Source organism: Echinops telfairi, unplaced genomic scaffold, assembly GCF_000313985.2.
Source record: "Echinops telfairi isolate 266 unplaced genomic scaffold, ASM31398v2 ScPeMD7_22;HRSCAF=79, whole genome shotgun sequence".
In the NCBI taxonomy this organism is placed as follows: Eukaryota; Metazoa; Chordata; class Mammalia; order Afrosoricida; family Tenrecidae; genus Echinops; species Echinops telfairi.
In genome coordinates, this window is record NW_022103919.1 from 2,320,662 (window position 1) to 2,338,662 (window position 18,001).

Sequence of the window (18,001 nt, forward strand, 5' to 3'; positions counted from 1 at the left end):
GCCAGCAGTAGAACTGAGATTCGAACCTATAATTGTCTTGGCTACAAACTCCTAGCCTCCCTTGCACATTTCCTATTCTGTGCTCCAATGTGTAACTGGAAATTCCATGATCAGTTCCTAGTTGGTTAGTCAACCACTAAAACGTCGGCTGTTTCCCAGAAGGAAGTTCCCCACTATTCTGCTTCTTGTTAGAGGCATTGAGTTGGCTTGAACTAATAACCACCCTGTCTGTGGGCAACAGAACAAAGCACGGCTTGGTCTTGTGCCGTCTTTACGGGCGGTTATGCGTGAGGTCCTCGGGGCAGTCAGTGTGTCGGTCCCTCTCAATGAAGGTCTTCTCTCTGACCTTCTATTTGAACAAGCATGACGTCCTTTCCCAGGGACGGCTCCCTCCTGATAACATGTTCGAAGTCCGTGAGACAAAGTCTCCCCATCTTTGCTTCAAAGGAGCAGCCTGGTTGTACTTCTTCCGATACCAATTTGTTCCTTTGGCAGTTTGTGGTAATGTCAATATTCTTCGCCAGCGTCTTCATTCAGGTGCACCAGTCCTCTGTTCTTCCTTTCTCACGGTCAGCTTTCCCATGCGGGTGAGGTGACTGAAAATAGCAGGCACGCTGCAGCCCTCAGCGTGATATGCTCTGCTCGTCGGCGTTTTAACGAGATCTTCTGCAGCAGATTGGCCCAGTGCAGTGCACTGAATACATAAGAACTGGCTGGGGATCCAAGTAAGATGAAATCCTGGACAAGTGCAGTCACTTCTCCATTTACCGTGATGCTGCTTATTGGTCCAGTTGTGAGGGGGGGGTGTTGTCTTTACATTGAGTTGCAATCCACTTTAAAGACTATATTTGTTGATCCTTCATCAATAAGTACCTCAAGCCCTCTTCCCCTTCTGCCAGCCCGGTTGTGTCATCTGCATATTACAGGTTGTTAATAAGTTCTTCTCCTAACCCTGCTGCCGCATTCCCTTCAGCTAGCCTGGCTCTTGGAGTATATGATCAGCATCTAGACTGAATAAATATCCTGAAAAGATACAACCCGATGCGTACATTTCCTGGTTTTAACCCATTCAGTAGCCCCTCGTCTATTCAAACCACTGCCTCTTGGTCTATGTACAAGTTTCTCATGAAAACAATGAATGTTTCAGACTTCCCATCTTCACAATGTTCTCCATAGTTTATGGCCCGCACTGTCGAATGCCCTTGCATGTCGGTAAGCACAGGAGAACCCCTTTCTGGCACTCTGTGCTTTCAGTCCAGTCCACCTGACGTCAGCAGATATGTATTCCATTTCAATTACGCTTCCATTTTCTAACAAGATGCAGCAAGTTTATTTTCAGTCCCCGCTGAATGACATCTAGTGTTTTGCTTCCCTGTGTTAGATGAGTGGGTGGGTGGGGAGATGATTGAATGAACAGACAGATGGGAGAGGGGGTGGCTATGATGAGTGAGTGGGCAGATTGATGATCGAGTGTAGTGCTAAAGAAAGCTTCAGATAAAAAGATACGCCCTTTGTTCAGTCCAATAGGACAGGTAAACTGGCATATGTATCGCTGCTTTGCATCTGTATAGAGAAATCAAGAGCTTTTGAAAGCCTTGTTTCATAAAGGAGAGATCCTGGCAATAGCAAAACCGGTGTTGATAAGTAGGTAGGGTTCACTGTGCTAATGTCTGTGTTTTTCTTTATAATTTGATTTGCTTAGTAATTAACGGTGAGAAAGCCACTCTGGAAACCGCAACCTTTGCCCAGAAACGCCGGCGTACCCTGGATATGTTGATTCGCTCTTTGCACCAGGATCTGATGCCAGATGTGCACAAGGTAAGCCCGGATCAGCAGACCGCTCTGCTTTCCATGGTGTCTGAGTTGAAAAGAGAAGTTTAGCCACGAGGTCCTGGTTAGAAAAACTAAGGAGACCCCCTTATTCTTGCTGTCGAGGCTGTACTGGGGCCACCCCAAGCAGAGGAGCGTTGGGTGCTTTGATAAAGGAGCGTGAGTGTCGTAGAGCCAGGCTCCGCGGATGTTAAGGTGTACATGGGCAGGGCGTGGGGGTGGGGGGGTTATTGTAACTCCGTTGTCCCGGGAACGTTGCAGAGTCTTGTTTGGAGGGGGGTGTTGGTGATAGTAACTCAACATTAGTAGAACCGACAGATAAGGCAAAAATGGGGATGGTTGAGGGAGAGTAAGCAAACAGCCAACAAAAGCCCCGACTCACTGCCATCGAGTCTGTGCTGTCTCATAGCAACCCTGCAGGACAGCGTAGACTTGCCCCCATGAGTCTCCAAGACTGTAACTCTTTCCGAGAGTAGAAAGCCCAGCTTTCTCCCGAGGGGTGGCTGGTGGTGTCAAACTGCTAACCTTGCAGATCGTAGCTGAACTCATAACCACTATGCCGCCAGGGCTCCCAGAAGGAGAGCGGGTGCTTTAAAAAACGTTTTTCTGAAGATGCAGGGCCTTGTTTAGGAAAGAAATTAACACTTGCACTTAATGCCAACCTTTTTGTGCCAGATACTTCCCAGGCCTCAGCATAGCCCCACGGATCAGACCCAGCACCCTCCTGGAGGAACTCAGCGCCCTGAGGGACACATGTGTCCTCTTGCCAGGCTCCCAAACTCAGTGTGAACGCAGCAGATGTTGGGAACTCGGTCGTTCAGCAGGGAAATATAATCACTGTTGGAAAACTTTACCCCTCTTTAACCAAGAAATACACAACAGGGGAGGAGACTCCTGTAGAATCCACACAGTCATAAAATGCAAGAAATATCATTAATGATGGGTGTAAATGGAGGCAGCATCCGGTGTTGGGAGCTCACCCAGGGGAGATGCAGAAGCTCGCCATGCTCTAAGTCAGTGGTTCTCAACCTTCCTCATGCTGCGACCCTTTCAGACAGTTCCTCATGTTGTGGTGACCCCCCAACCATAAAATTATTTTCGTTGCTACTTCATCACTGTCATTTTGCCACCCACGGGTTGAGAACCGCTGCTCCAAGTACTCCTCTGCAGTCATTTCCTCTCAGCGCAGGCCCCACGTCATTTGAGCAGGACATTAACTTCTGACTGCCCGTAACTCCTACACTGCTTGCAGGGATTAGGCCACCCGCCTCCCAGGCCGCCTAAAAATCTGTCCTCGGTGCATTCCATTGTTGCTCGTCAGGGCAGGATGCAGAGGGGGGCCTCGATGAGTCCAGAGGTTCTCCAGGTTACGGCTGAAGGTGCCCTAGGTGGGATTTCTCTGATCCGGACAATGGAAACGGAGAGGCCCGTTACATACTCTTATAGCCCCACACACTTCTCTTTCACAGAATTTAACACCCGTGGTCATCCGATCTCTCTCCCCACTTAGATTCCGGTCTCCACAAGGACAGGGACTCTCCATCACCTTCCCCACACCGGCAGAGTTGTAGGAGCGCAGTCGATACTTGCTGATTGAATAAGTGTACCCAGTTCTAAGACTATGGTTTGGAAGAGACTTAGTTCGTGTGTGTCCAGCACACTTACTTACTGTGTGCCAACCACTACACTTGCATTCATGGCCTCGTTGAATCCTCCTAACCTACCTAGGGCCTGGCGATGAACCCCGTAAAGAAGCTAAGCCAAAACTCTAAGGACCTCACTTGTCCTAGGTTACCGAGTGGAGCAGTGTGTCACATCCCAGGGATGCCATCGGCAAGTGGTGCTCCAGCGGCGGGCAGCCACTCTCTGAGAAGGGCACCCTCTGGTGACCTGGACCTCGCTGTTGATGAGTTAGTAAGAAACGGAGCGGCTGGTTTGCCTGATTTCAAGCCTCGCGCCCTCCCCCGAGGCATAGCCCTCACTGGCCACTTGTGGACTTGTTTTAATCCCTGGCATTTAGGAGGCCTGGAGGCACAGGGCCGATGAGGTGAGCCGCTGACGACGAGGCTGGCAGTCTGAAAATGCTTTCTACTCCTGTGAGGACTTTATAAAGTCTCAGAAACTCACATGGGGCGGCTCTGCCCCGTCCTACAGCGTTGCTATGAGTTGCATCGACTTGAAGGCAGTGTGTTTGTTTGTCTGGTGACATCTGGGTTGGACCCTGGCACATAGTAGGTGCTCCGTAACCGCTTACCGAACGAGCAAGTATAGGATGTAGAGCGAGGACCAATACATTTCAGCACAATGAGAAGCCAGAGGATAAGATGTGACACCCCTTTGTGACATTCATCTTTTATTTTTTCCTCTTCTTTCATAGAACATGCTCAATAGACGGTCTTTTAGCGATGTCTTACCAGAATCTCCCAAGTCGGCACGGAAGAAGGAGGAGGCTCGCCAGGCAGAATTTGTTAGAATAGGGCAGGTGGGTTTTATTCTTCCCTTTTTTTTTTTTTTTGGTGAGGTGTGTAGTTGTGAGTCCCAACCAAACTTGATGGCCCACCTGCAAAGATGCTCATGTTTGCATATTCCTGTGGCACCTGGTCCCTTCCATGGAGTTATTGTGGGAAACGTGGCCAAGGTGCACAGGTAGACATAGTCCTGGGTGCAGGAGAGTCAAACGTTCTGCAAAGCAGCTGCAGCATCCAGCTCCGAGCTCCCTGTGGTCAAGAGAGCATGCACCACTTGCTAGCTTCCTGGGAATTTTCTGGGGACCAGGATGCCAATTTGGGGAACATCCTTTGCAGGAGTAAGTAGAGTGGCATGTCACTCAGAAGAGCACTGTCATCACCTGATTCCTGCTTATGGCACAAACCGCACTGCCCTTGCCTCACTCCCACGTGACACTCAGCCCTGGGTATCTCAGTTCTGGGAAGCAACACAGATCCCTGCCCCGAGCCTTTGCCACTGCAGGAGGGAGTGCTGTCAACGGCAGAGACATTTCTGACCCCAAAGCAGGGAGCTCACCAAGCAGGTGGATGAAGGGAGGTGTCCTGTGATCCAGGAAAGCTTCAGAGGCAAAGGGAAAACTTTCTCCCCAAATAGCTGCTACCGGTTCAGAGATCTTTCAACATTGGTACTTGTTTAAAATACCCCCATCCTGCCTCTACAGAATCTGATACCATCAAGACGGAGAGAGCCCTAGATAGCGGTTTTCAGGGCTTCCCCCGCTTGAAAATCATTGTATGTGGGGTGATCCCAACTCGAATACTGTAATCCAGGCGTTACCATATTCACGTTCGATGATAAAGCAGTGGGGGAACCTCCAACCTCAGCCCGAGATGACGACGGCTGCAGCCACTCTCCTGCAACTCATGGTTGTTTGTCCTGCTGTTCTTCAACGGCCTGATAACAAACTTTAAAAGAGATCTCTGCTTCTTAAGGCCCTGAAACTGAAATCCATTGTGAGGGGGGATGCTCCGTCCAACTTGGCAGCTTCGGGGATCTGTAAGAAAGAGGTGAGTTGATGACCCTTCCAAGTAGAGCCGTGAACATCTTTCCTCCAGCACAGAGCTGCTCCTGTTCAGAGAGAGGAAGAGTGTGTCGACTGTGCAGTCCTCTCCGGGGAAGTCTCAGATAGCGTGGGGTCGATGCTCGGTGGGAGTCCCTCCGCTGCCTCTGGGGTGCACATGTCTTTGCGTGACGAAGTGGAGCAGAGCTGCCGGGCCAGGCCTGCTCAGGCAGGCCACTGTCCACAGTGATGTTCCAACGTGAGTGTGTGCCCAGCTCACCTGGACATCTTGATCAGATGCATATTCTGATTCTAGAGGCTTGAGGTGGGGGTCAAGACTCTACATTTCTAGCAAGCTCTAGGGGATGCCTGTGCTGCTGACCCCAGACCACACTTTGCACAGCAAAGCCCTAGAATAGTACTTCTTAGACGGGTCTAGTGTGTGTTCGTTTATGATTCAGGGTCTGGAGTGAGGCCGGAGGATTTACATTGCTAGCAAGTTCCTAGTTGTTGGTCAGGGTGCGACGGCGGAGGACTGACTGCTCAATCAGCCAGCTAGCCGCTCCGGTGGCCTATCTGCCGACATCTTCGTGTTTCCATTTTCTGCAGGAAAAATAACTAGATGATAATGAAGAAGAGGGAGGGGAAAACAAATGAGTTGAAGTACAGACTTGCGCGTGATTTTTGTACTGCAAACCACCACCAGATGCGCTTAGTAACTCAATCATTATGTCTGTGTTCAGTGTACATCTTAAGTATTTACGGGAAACAAATTTGAAGGCAGCCCATCACGAGAGAAGTGTCCGAAAAGTAAAATAGTGATAGATGCCTTCGCCTTCCTGATAAAGGTATAAGTGATTTGTATTCGAACTGCACAGTTCACATGCTTTAAAGTCTGGTTTTCAGGAAAGAGTGGTGAATTACAGATGCAAATGATGCTAAAGAATCACAAGCAACGGAAGGCATGAGGTTAAGGCATCCTTCCCAAAGGGTGCCACAATCCCGCTACCTACCTGTTCACCTGGACAGCAGGCATGTGCAGGATTGCCGAGCGTTTTCTGAATACCGAATTCCAATGAGATTCAATAGCCTTCGTAATAAGCTGTTCTGGGGAATCGATTTAGAGTTCTGAGTTCAGGCAGGGAGACCTTGAGACCTTGGTGGACACTGGCAAATGTCATGAGTCATCAGACCGGAGCCTCTGTGGCCAGATCTGAGTCTGCTCTATGGCCCCTTGGCAAACCCATGAAAGCAATGGGATCGGCCACCCCCAGGCCAGGAGAATGGACACGTGGCCAAGTGCACCCACGGGTTCCTCAGGCGTCCATGAGCCCTCCATGGTTCCTCTAAAGGACCCTGGGATCTTCCGGATCCAGACCTCTTTTCTGCGTAACTCTTCTGGAATCACGCCCTGTGGCCAGGGAACATTGAGCTATACTAGAGCTGACTGCTCTGTCTTCCCGTTACCTCTGATGTCTGTCTGTCGCCTGGTTGGCGTGTATATTAAATTTGCTTTTCATGTCTTCTAACTGTAAGTCGCAAACTCAGGATTGCCAGCTATTACCCTGGGGAAATGCCGTCTGCTTAATGACTTACATTTGTATAGCCTTTTCCGTTTATAAAATGTTTTTCAGGTGATCTTTTCCCAACAGTATAAGCCTCATCCTAGCAAGTGAGTATTCTTTCGGAGGCTTGTGAATTTCTCCAAGGAGCCCCAGTGGCAGGGTGGTTATGCATTGGGCTGCTAACTGCAAGGTCAGCAGTTTGAAACCACCTGCCTCTCCATGGGAGAAAGACAAGGCTTTCTTCTCCCGTCAAGAGTTACCGTCTGGGGAACTCCCAGGGGCAGTGCTACCCTGTCCTGTCAGGTCCCTAGGAGTCAGAATTGACTCAGTGGCAGTGAGTTTTTTGTTTTCCTTTAGGTTTCTCAAAGGGACATCATGATTCTTCTAAGATAGCAGTGATACACACAGTACTTACCTCCATCCCTCATGACAACCTGAAAGGCGGGCCTTGGAGCCTTGCACATCTACTTAGGGTATGCTAGCATGTGCCTGTGTACAAACACACACTTAAACACACATGCTCTCAAATAGCCCCAGACGGGACATCAGGCCTTTGTGTTAATTGGGTGTAAAAGTGAAGTTGTAGGACTTAGTCTCATGCCTGAGAATCTCCACGAACGTGCTTTGTCCTTTGAGACTAAGCCCAGTGGTTTGGAGAGAAGTGAATAATTCTAAATGAAAATGCTCACAATTCCAGTGTGACTTAACAACTCGCTAAATGGGAACCCACGGGCTCCGGGCAGATGCACATGCACGCACACAGCTCTGAGCTCTTGATGCCCGAAAGGAAAATGAAATTGTGACAAAAGGAGAAAACGTGGATGTGGCACAAAAGAGGGCGCATACGTTTGATGGTGGCACTTGCTGTTGTTGCGTTTTCTCCTAAGGGTTTGTTGTTGTTGTTGTTGTTGTTGTTGTTTTTCAGCCTTAAATAGAACAATAACCATTTTCCTATTGAGACAGTATCAGTCTTGTGCACTGTGTATGGTTTAATAATTTGCTGAATCAGCAACACAGGAACCTGACTTGTTTTTATAGTTACGTGGGACTTCATTTTCGGTTGAACTAATATGAATTCGCCAAGAGATAGACACCAATTGATCCAATCGCCAGGTGTTAAAGGGGGGAAAAAACTGCTTATCAAAAACCTTGTTCTCAATCCTTTGGTTTCCTTCAAGGACCACTGGGACAATCGAGGGCCGGTTCCTGGGACCAGACACACTCGAACTCACTCCTTCCCGATTGCACATGTGTGTGCAGCCCCAGACCTCCGGGGTTTGGGGTGCCCGCTCCCACGGGGGTGTCTGTGTTTCTGCTTCAGGAGTTGTTGGATAGGCCGCAGTCTACGTTCTCTGGTGCACTCATTTTCCAATGCTTGTGTCGCCTCGCAGCCCTGGGAGCCCCAGTGCTTCTGCAGTAATTTCCCTCACGAAGCCGTGTGTGCAGATCCCTGGGGCCAGGCCTTGCTGGTCTCCACTGATGCTGGCGTCTTGCTAGTGGATGGTTAGTGAGTAGCCGCTCCTACAAATGTTTTTTATTTGTGTGACTTGCAGTATTTCTGCCATGGGTGACCACCGGTCAATGCCCGTTAAACCATAAACGTGCCTTCTGGAGAGAGGTTAGCAAAAGCTCACTTCCTTATCAAACGAACCCTTTGTTTTAGGGCAAGCAGAGGGAAGCCGGCTGGAGGGAGAGCCGTGCAGGACAGATGTGTCCCTTCCCCCAAGCTCTGATTGGTCTGTAGCCATCACATGACCCGCAAGAAGGATCTCCCTCGTGGAGCCAGTCCTTAGCACCAGTCCAACGTTCTACCTGGAATCAACACAGACCATGCGATTCAGAACCTCTGTGTTTGAGGTCTTTGGACATCAAGCCATGCTCTCCTCTCTCTCGACACCTCTAAAAATAAGAATAAAATAAAAAGGTTTCTTATTTTGAAAGTAGTTGGTATTTAAACAAGCAATCAGAATCTTAGAAAACCCTATTTTTCATGGTTATAACAATAAACTCCTAGGAACCCTACAGGACAAAGTAGACCTGCCCCTTTGGGTTCCCAGGCTTCCATCTCTACAGGAGTCGGCAGCCTCATCCTTCAGCGTCCATGTAATGGCAGTGAGTTTGGGGTGAGAGCAACAAAAAGATTGACAGGAAGACATACTTCAGCTCGATATAAAATCAACCCTCTGACGGACAGGTAGATCAGCCGGTCTGGAAAGAGTCCGTTCCCTGTCCATCAGACAAACCTCTGGTGAGGATGCTGTGAAGGCATTCACAGCACGGGGATTTAGCCTCCAGGCCCTTGGGCTACTTCTGCATTACCTCATGTGGCCTGAAGGGGCTGAATATCAGCAACGGTCCTCTGAGAGGGCGATGGGCACCAGGACAGCATCTTCCAAAGGCACCTCCTCAGACTGCATAGTCTCTAGTTGCCCTGGAAGGCTTCAGCCTGGCACTGGGAGAGTAACATTACAGCCCAGCCCTGTGCCATGTGCACCTGCCCTTCAGCACTGACTGCACTCGCTGCCTCACCCCGTGGACTCAGCCCCTGTGCAGGGTGCCTGCTCTGTGCACTGTGCTGGACCTTCTGTAGTGTGGAGAGAGCTGGCGCTGGACCGATTTATAATGGGCTCCTCTCTAATCATGTCGATTGTTTTTGATCCGTATCACAAGTCTCATAAATGGTAGACCCATTTAAAAATTCAGAAATTAAATGAAAACCATATGTTTAGAAACCTCAAACCCGTCCTTAAACATCCTTGTGGCCGGAAAGAAATTACGTAACCTCTCAGAGCCTCCTCAGATTTCACTAAAAAGAAATCAGGGGGTAGTTTTCTAAGTGCCTGGGAAACAGGTTATTAACTGCGTTTTTAATAGATGAAGGAACGCAATGGGGATGATGCTATTCAGTAACAGGGGGCTGCCCGTGGCCCTTAGATACAGGTTAAGTGTTTAAAGCCTTGTCTGGCGCATAGCAATAACCTATTACGCGGCAGCCGTCTTCATTGCTATGTCCTGATGAGCTTCCTAAAAGATCATAGAAGCCTTCGATTTTGCCAAAAGTGCAAACAAATATATATTTATACCTGTATTTTTTCACTTCTAAGTTCCCACCCAAGCAGACCTAGAGGACGCCCCCGTGCCAGGATGGAGACACTGAGGCCTAAAGAAGGTGGTCCGCCTTGCCCCTCCTCACACGGTTGGCAAAGTGGCACCTCTGGACCCAGAGCCAGTGGGGGGGGTCATCCTCCAGTAGCCTCCCCTAAGCCAACTGCATTTCACTCAGTTCAGCAGGATCACTATTTTTGTGTTCACCTTAGCATAGACTCCCCCCAAAAGTCCTGGGCAAGTCATTGTGGGAAACTGATTAGAAAACTGTCAAATTCTGCCTGCCACTTTGGGAAAGAGAGAGTGTATCTCACAGTGACTGTTTGAAAGGCCTGCTTAAAAATAGGAAGAAAAAATGATTTGCAATCCCTCTCTCTCTCTCTTTTTTTAAATGCAAAACCCAAAACAAGACAACCAAATTCTTTTCTGAAATTTTCATCTTTCTGTGTCTAAAACTAAATGAAAACATAAAATAAAGTCATAATGAATGGAGGTGTCAGAGAGACGTTACTGCGATTGGCCAGGAAAATGGTTTCCTCTGGACCTGAATTTGAATCTGAAACAGGTGATAGTGCAGACACTTTGGTTTATTCCTTAGATGTGTTTATTACTCAGCTTAGATTTAATTATTCAGCCGATCCTTTTGTGAGAAGCTTTCCTGTTTGCTTTTGCCGAGAAGGAAAACAACCCTTCGGGCAGGCTTTGTGGTCTTTGCTGTGCTTTTAAGCCGTGGTCGCTTGTTATGTCTTTGTTTACCTTTTTCTCATCTGTGCCTAATCATATTGCAAATTATTTCCATGAGTGAATCCCTCCATTTCATGTCAGGCCGAGTTCCACTCCATCCCATTAGCCTTTGCCTAATTTCATTAACTTCATCCACACCAAAGTCTACCTCTTTCAAGGTCATTTTGAAAAGTCAACATCCTTTGTGCCCGTAGCACAGCAAAACCTACTTTGAAGGGGATCTAAAGACTGATTAAAGATGCTCTCTCCATGTTTTAAAAGAACAGGAAAGCGGATTCTAGATTGCGTTGCTCCATAAAAGAGTATAAGAAGAAAAAAACATGATATGAAGCGGTCATTAAAGTCCACATGTCACTTTCTCATCACCGTCCTCCTCCTCTTGCCTGTCCTCTGTGGGAAGTGTCTACTTAGCCATCTGTCCTAAGTGTCTACTTAGCCATCTGAGGGAGACAGGGTGGAGAATAGATACTAATTACTCTGCCTGCCACTTAGCAGCTACAGGGCAAGGGGCTTCAACAAGTTTATGGGAAAATTCCATTCTCCTTTCATTCCACTTTCCCACGAACTTCTTGAAGCCCCCTCGTTCGTAATATACCTCGGTGTTCCCTTTTAAGTGAGGTGTTTCTACCCTGGCTTAGTCCTGGACATGGCCGCTGCTCCCGTAGGAAAGCGGTACTGTTTTGATGCCGAGGCTTGGTCCCGGCCCAGAGGTGGGTTCTACGAGTTCAAGGTGTGGCCTTGGGCAAGTCATGAACACCTCTGAACCTCGGCGTCTTCATTTGTGCCTTGGGAGTATTAGAAGCTCCAGCCAACGAGGACCACGGGGACATTGACATTAAATATGTCGAACACTGGCCGCAAGCCCGCGGTGTCCGTTAGCTGTCATTGCTGTTGCCGCCACTACTGCTGCTGTCAAATGATAAAATATTCATTCGGCCAATTCGGACGACAGGTATTTCAGTGATGCCAGGTTCTGAAAGCCAACTTTCCCCCCAGCCAAGTACAAAGACCCCGAGAGTCTATTTCTTTTTCTGAAAGCCTTGCGGGGAGGGGGTAAGGAGCTGATGGTATGATAAAATTTACTATTGACCCGATCGGCAAGGGGAACTCAAGATCAGCCTCGCTCCCCTGGTTCTGTGTTCTGAGAAACCCAGAGCCCTCCCAGGACTACGGTAGAAGCAGGAGATCCAAGGACGATGGCGAAAGCTCCCCCACCTCCTGGGGTAGATGCACTCCCGTGCCCGACGGAGATTTCTGGAAGAGGCATGTCCTCTGGACTCTTTGTACTTGAGTCATGATTAGATGCACAAACCCACGCCACGACCACAGTTGAGACAAGAATGAGATAGCCAGTCCTCCTCCCAGAGAGGTCTACACCGGCCCTGGGCTGCCTTCTCTGATTCTGCGGCAAGCTCAGCGGCCTTTTTGCTTCTAGAACAGTGTGACTCTTTTAGCCCCCTAGGCCCTAGAGTCCCTCCGTAACCAAGCAAACTGCCATCGATGTTAAGAGCTTTGTCATTGAGCTCAGAACAAATCCTACCAGGTAAATGAAATGTCTTTAATTATCCATTTGCCTGAAATCTTCCCGAACATTTTCACTTCAATTTGGGTTTTGTGTGTGACTGCTGTTGTTTTTTGTTGTTTTCCCATTATGTGGGCAATTCCGTTTATATTTGTCTCCCAGTTTGATTTACATATTTTTGTCTAAAGAGGAGAGTTCATATTTCTACGTGGAAAAACAGAGAAAAGTGTAGGCGAGCTATTACGGAGATAATAGAGGACCGGTTAGGGTAGATTGAGTTTGTGTTCACTTTAGATACCAAAGGAAATGCTCACTTTACTTTCTTGAGAAATATGCTAAGCGACCTAAAATACAAGGTAATCGCAAGCATTGCATAAAAAGACAAAAATGCTTAAAGTTGTGACTGAGCTTAGTCTGGCTTTGGGTTTTGTCTTAAGTTGGTGGTGAGACCTTTAGTTAGCGCCCCGTTAAGAAGCGGGATTCACTGGAAGACGTTGGTTTCTCTTCGATAAGCAGGCAGGAGAAAACTGTAGGTTACCTCCCCCTCCTGCTACCATCACCATCGAGTTTGGAATGCCTTTTGGTGGGGACGATCATTTATCCCCGAGGTGAGAAGAGAATAGCGCTTGAACGATTGCACAGACCTTTAGAAAGCTCTGGAAGCCTAGAGAGGCCCAGCTCCTAACCTCCCTCCCAGCATGCTTCACAGGCCGGGCTGTGACTGCATGTGGGTCACCAGGTCTCCCTTTTCCAGGTGATCTTCCGTCCGTGCCGGTGTTTGACAGGACTCTGCCGGTGAAGCAGATGCAGGTGCTGGAGGCGCTGGACCTGCTGGTCCTCAGAGCAGACAAAGGTGGTATTTATTGGGCGCTGGGCCCGGAAAAGGCATTTAGCCTTCTGGCAGGCACCGAGAGTGGTCTGGCTGCCTGGGCCATGCCAGCTCCTTGCTGTCCTGAGGCCCGTGGCGGGGGTGTCTTGGTATCCCATCTGATCTCGGGGGAGGGGTGATGAAGGACAGAGAACAGGGCGACCTTGTTGCCTGGTCAGGTAAAGGCGACCTGGGGTTGTTCCTGCATTTGGGAACATTTCAAATCCAAACTCCTCCGGCTGTCATTTTTCCCACACCACCTGCCCTTTCCACGTTCTTCACACTCACTTGCCTTTGTCATGTCAATCTCCTCTCCCCTCTTTGCCATCTCCCCAGGAAAGGATGCCCGCCTCTTTGTCTTCAGACTGAGCACTGTGCAAAAGGGCATCATCGAGGGCAAACAGGCCGTGAAAAGCAAGTGTGACTGCCGAGAAAATAAGCTGGAGAAAACCAAAGGTGATGTGGAGCTTCGTCTTCCAGTGGTTTCCGTGTCCGAGCTTCTCAGGCTGCTCCTGGGTCTGCCGGAAATAAAAGTGAACCGCGGTTTTATTTGACGGCTGTGTTTTTTAACCTGGAAACAGCATAAAGAGGGCCCTGGTGTTCTTTAGGGAGGACTCGAAAGATTGAAAACCGTGTGGAGGGTGAGAGGAAAGTAGGGGCCATGGAATGTTTGGGAGGTGAATGAAGCTCAAGAACAAATCTCGGAGTGGAGATTGTTGCCTCCGTTGACTCTTAGGGTGCCAATCTCCCCTCATGTTAATTCATATGAAATGGTAGCTTTCCATGAATGAACCTCAGTTCACAGTGCTAGCATAGAGAGAATATGACTTGTTGGAACTGTCCGTAATTCAACCTACTTTAATATTCTTAGTTCGTTCGTGGCCCTCCTGCCTTAGCCCCTAGTTCCTGGACTTTGTTTCGTTTTCAAGGATGTTAGGTAAGCCCCATACCGGGGGACTTCCAAATCCTCCTGCCATCTGCTCAGGATCATCTACTTCTCTTTCCAGGTTGCCACTTGTATGCCATTAACACTCACCATAGCAGAGAGCTGAGAATTGTGGTTGCAATCCGGAATAAACTGCTTCTTATCACCAGGAAACATAAGCCAAGTGGAATGAGCAGCATCCCGTTGTTATCTCCCCTGTCGGAGTCACCTGTGGAAGAATTCCAGTACATCAGGGTAGGTTTTCTCTTCGGATCACTTCCCTCCTAGGAAGATGGCCTAAGGCAGACTCTTTCCTCCTACCACAGGTGATCATCCACTGGCTTGGTCCACTGCTTCATTAATCAACTAGGGAAACCGTCTCCTCTGGTGCCCTAATTCCCCCATCCCACCCCCCAGAAGACTAAAAAGGGGTCTTCCGTACTCCATCAGCTCATTCATTCCAATGAGCACCAAAGGTGCTGCTCCAGGCCCTGGGAACACCGCAGGGAACAAAACAAAGCCATGCCCTCAAGGAGAGTGCTTTCTAGTTGAAAGATAACAGAGATGAGCAAATACATTAGTGAGTGCAGGCAGAAATGGCAAACCATATAAAAATGCATGATGATAGGGAACCATTGACTACTGGTGATTGGAATGTAGAAGTTGGAATGACGAAGGACCAGTGGTCGGAGATATGGCTGGTGATTGACATTATGCTGGAGAGGACATGATAGAATTTTGCCAGACCAACAACTTCATTGCAAATACCTTTCTGTAACAATAGATACAGTGAATAGACAAGTGGAAACCCCTGGATGGAATAACTGGGAATCAAATGGACTCCTTCCTTGGAAAGAAAGAGATGATGGAAATGCTCATGATCATCCGTCAGAGCAAGGCTAGGGGCCACCTGTGGAACCGACTAGACCATCAGGTGCTCATAATGCACGTGCAAGCCTAAGCTGAAGAAACTCAAAACAAGTCCACAAGAGCCAAAGTACAACCTCAAATATATGCCACCCAAACGTAGAGACCCTCTCAAGATAAGACTTGGCGCGTTGAGCCATTAACTACTAAAGATGAGATTGGTTGAAGTATGGTGTCCAGGACGTCACACCCACGTGACGAAAGCAAAAGGCCCTTAAATACAGGAAAGAAAATAAAAGACCAACGTGGATACCAAAACTTAAACAACAACAAAAAAAGAGGGCTCAAGTAGAAAGAAAATATTTTGGAAACGTTGATGGCAACATATAAGTACAAGTGTGCTTAATACAATTGGATGATGGATTGTTGTAAGATTTCTGAGAGACCCCCAATACAATGGCTAATAAAATTTTTAAAAGAACAAAACACTAGAGACATTTTTAAAAGCTTGAACGGAGAGCAGCTAAAGTGAATGGGAGAAATGAAGTAAAAGAGATGAACAAGCGACTTCAAAGTGCGGTACAGAAAGACAAAGTAAAGGGTTATGAAATGTGCAAAGGTTTGGGGAGCTGCAAAGCCAAACGGACGAATAAACTTAACATTTCTCAAGCTGCAAAAAAAATAATTGAAGGGAAAAAATTCAAGCTCTGAGTTGTAACGTTGAAGGATTCTATGGGCAAAATATTACATTTTGATGCAGGAAGCATCAAAAGAAGATGGAACGAATGCACCATCACTGTACCCAAAAGAAGTGGTCAGTGTTTGACCATTTCAGGAGGTGACATAGGATCCAGAACTGATGATCTTGAAGGAAGAATCCAAAGGAGTGCTGAAAGCGTGATGGAAAAACGAGGCTCTAGGAATTAACAGAATACGACTGAGATGAATCAACAAATGGATGCCACGCTCTTCTGAGCCAAGGAATTTAGACAACAGCTCACTGGCGAACGACTGGGAGATATCGCTATGTATACAATCAAGATCACACACAAGTCACATTGTGCTGAAGACAGTGGACCGTGAGCCCTGGGGGTGCGGTGGCTGCAGTCCACCTGCCAGCCAGCAGGTGGAAACCGCCAGCAGCCCCGCAGGAGAAAGACTGGGCTCTCTACCCCCATCAACCGTCTTGGAAACCCTCAGGGGGGCTCTTTGAGTCAACACTGACTCGATGGCAGTGAGCTCGGTTTGGGAGGAGTCAAAAATGGCAGCAGTACATCCGCAGACAACTGTCACAAACTCAAGCTGGATTCAGTAGAGGACACGGGATAAGGGATAATATTGTTGCTGTCAGATAGATCTTGGCTCACAGTAGAGAATGCTAGGAAGATGCTTACCTGTGTTTTGTTGATGATGCAAGGACATTCGACCGTGTGGACCATAGCAGGCTATGCCTAACACTGCAAAGAACAGGAATTCCGAAACCCTTGTTTGTGCTCATACGGAACCCATACATACATCAAAGAGCAGCTGTTTTAAAAGCAAAGCAAAATGAGGGGGCGTCTAACAATATTACTACATTTTCAAAGACAAGCACATACATTTTTTAAAAGGTGGGGGACGGGATACTGCCTGGTTTAAACTTAAGAAAGGTGGCTTGGGGGCGTATCCTTTCACCATATGTATTTTCTCTGTGTGTTGAGCAACTGCTATGGAAAGCTGGGCTGTACGAAGAAGAACGCCACATCAGGATTGAAGAAAGGCTAATTAAGACGCTGTGAGGAACAGGGGGTCCAGCCTTGCTTGCTGAAGGTGAAGAGGACTTGACATACTGACTGGTGAAAATCAATGACTACAGCCTTCAGTGTGAATTACTCCTTAACAAAGAAAACAAAAGGCCTCACACGTGGACAGAGAACCTAGTGAATTTGTCAAGTCTTTTAATTTACTTGTATCCGCAATTCATGTCCAAGGAAGCAGGAGTCAAGGAATCAAATGACATCTTGTCATGGGCAAATCAGTTGCAAAAGACCTCTTTAAAGTAATTAAAAGGTAAAGAGGCCACTTGGAAGACTAACGTGCACCTGACGCAAGTCAAGGGATTTCTAATCATTTCATAGGCTTGCAGACTCTGAACAAGAACAAGGAAGCCCGAAGTGAGGGTGTTGGTGAGGCACAGTGAGTGGACCGTGACACGACAGAGGCACAAACAGGCCTTTGTTGGACTAAGGAAGCCAGGATGCTTCTTAGAAGCGAGGCTGTCAGGACTTTGTGTCATGTGCTTTAGAGATGCTATCAGGACGGCCCGTCCCTGAAGAAGGACATAAAGTGCCTTGTCAGCGGGGAAGATGGACTGACACGGTGACTGCAAGGATGGACTCCACCCTAGCAACAATGGGAGGCTGGCGGAGCTCTGGGCAGCGTTCCCTTCTGTTGTTGTTTGTGGGGTTGCAAAAGGCTAAAAAGAGAGGCTGGTGGCTTCTGTAGCTATGACGGTGGGAAAAACCAGTCAGCAAAGCTGCCCTGCCTGCAGTCCCCAAATTAACCAAATTCACTGCCATCGAGTTGACGCTGCTGCCTAGCTGCCTGTAGGTCAGTGTAGGACTTTCCAAGACTGTAACTCTTCACAGACTGTAGCTCTCCTGGGGAGCATCTGGTGGTTTCAAACTGCTGGCCTTGTGGCTGGCAGCCCAGTGAGTAACTATGATGCCACCAGAGCCCCTCTGCCTCCAGCAGTCAGGGTTTATTTAGAAAGCAAAGGTGGAGCCTTGTGAGAGAAATCTGTTCAAGGATCCCGGAGCGCTACCCAGTTCCTTCCCCGATCGTCCCTCTTGCCATCTCGTACCTTTTTTTAAAACTACCATATCGTAAGATGCAGACTATGTCAAACAGTCACCCCTGAGGGAGGGGACACCAGTAGGTGAGCTGAGAAATTCTTTGTCTCCACTAAAGCCGGCTGACCCCACCATAAAGAACAGTGTGACCTTGAAGTTTACCAACTCTGAAATCAGATTTCCCGAGTTCCAAACCTGACTCTACCACAAATGAACAGTAGGCTAGTCATCTGACC

At 48.2% G+C, this 18,001-nt stretch overlaps 1 protein-coding gene across 1 annotated transcript in view; it reads left to right on the forward strand.

The window, feature by feature from the left end:
• GARNL3 (GTPase activating Rap/RanGAP domain like 3) overlaps positions 1–18,001 on the forward strand; it is a 226,405-nt gene that overhangs the window by 176,424 nt on the left and 31,980 nt on the right. Inside the window, exons 16-22 of the mRNA XM_045288510.1 lie at positions 1,703–1,818; positions 4,208–4,312; positions 5,271–5,345; positions 8,295–8,406; positions 13,029–13,127; positions 13,479–13,598; positions 14,150–14,322. Coding sequence (XP_045144445.1) covers positions 1,703–1,818; positions 4,208–4,312; positions 5,271–5,345; positions 8,295–8,406; positions 13,029–13,127; positions 13,479–13,598; positions 14,150–14,322 — 800 coding nt within the window. The remainder of the gene's footprint in view (positions 1–1,702; positions 1,819–4,207; positions 4,313–5,270; positions 5,346–8,294; positions 8,407–13,028; positions 13,128–13,478; positions 13,599–14,149; positions 14,323–18,001) is intronic.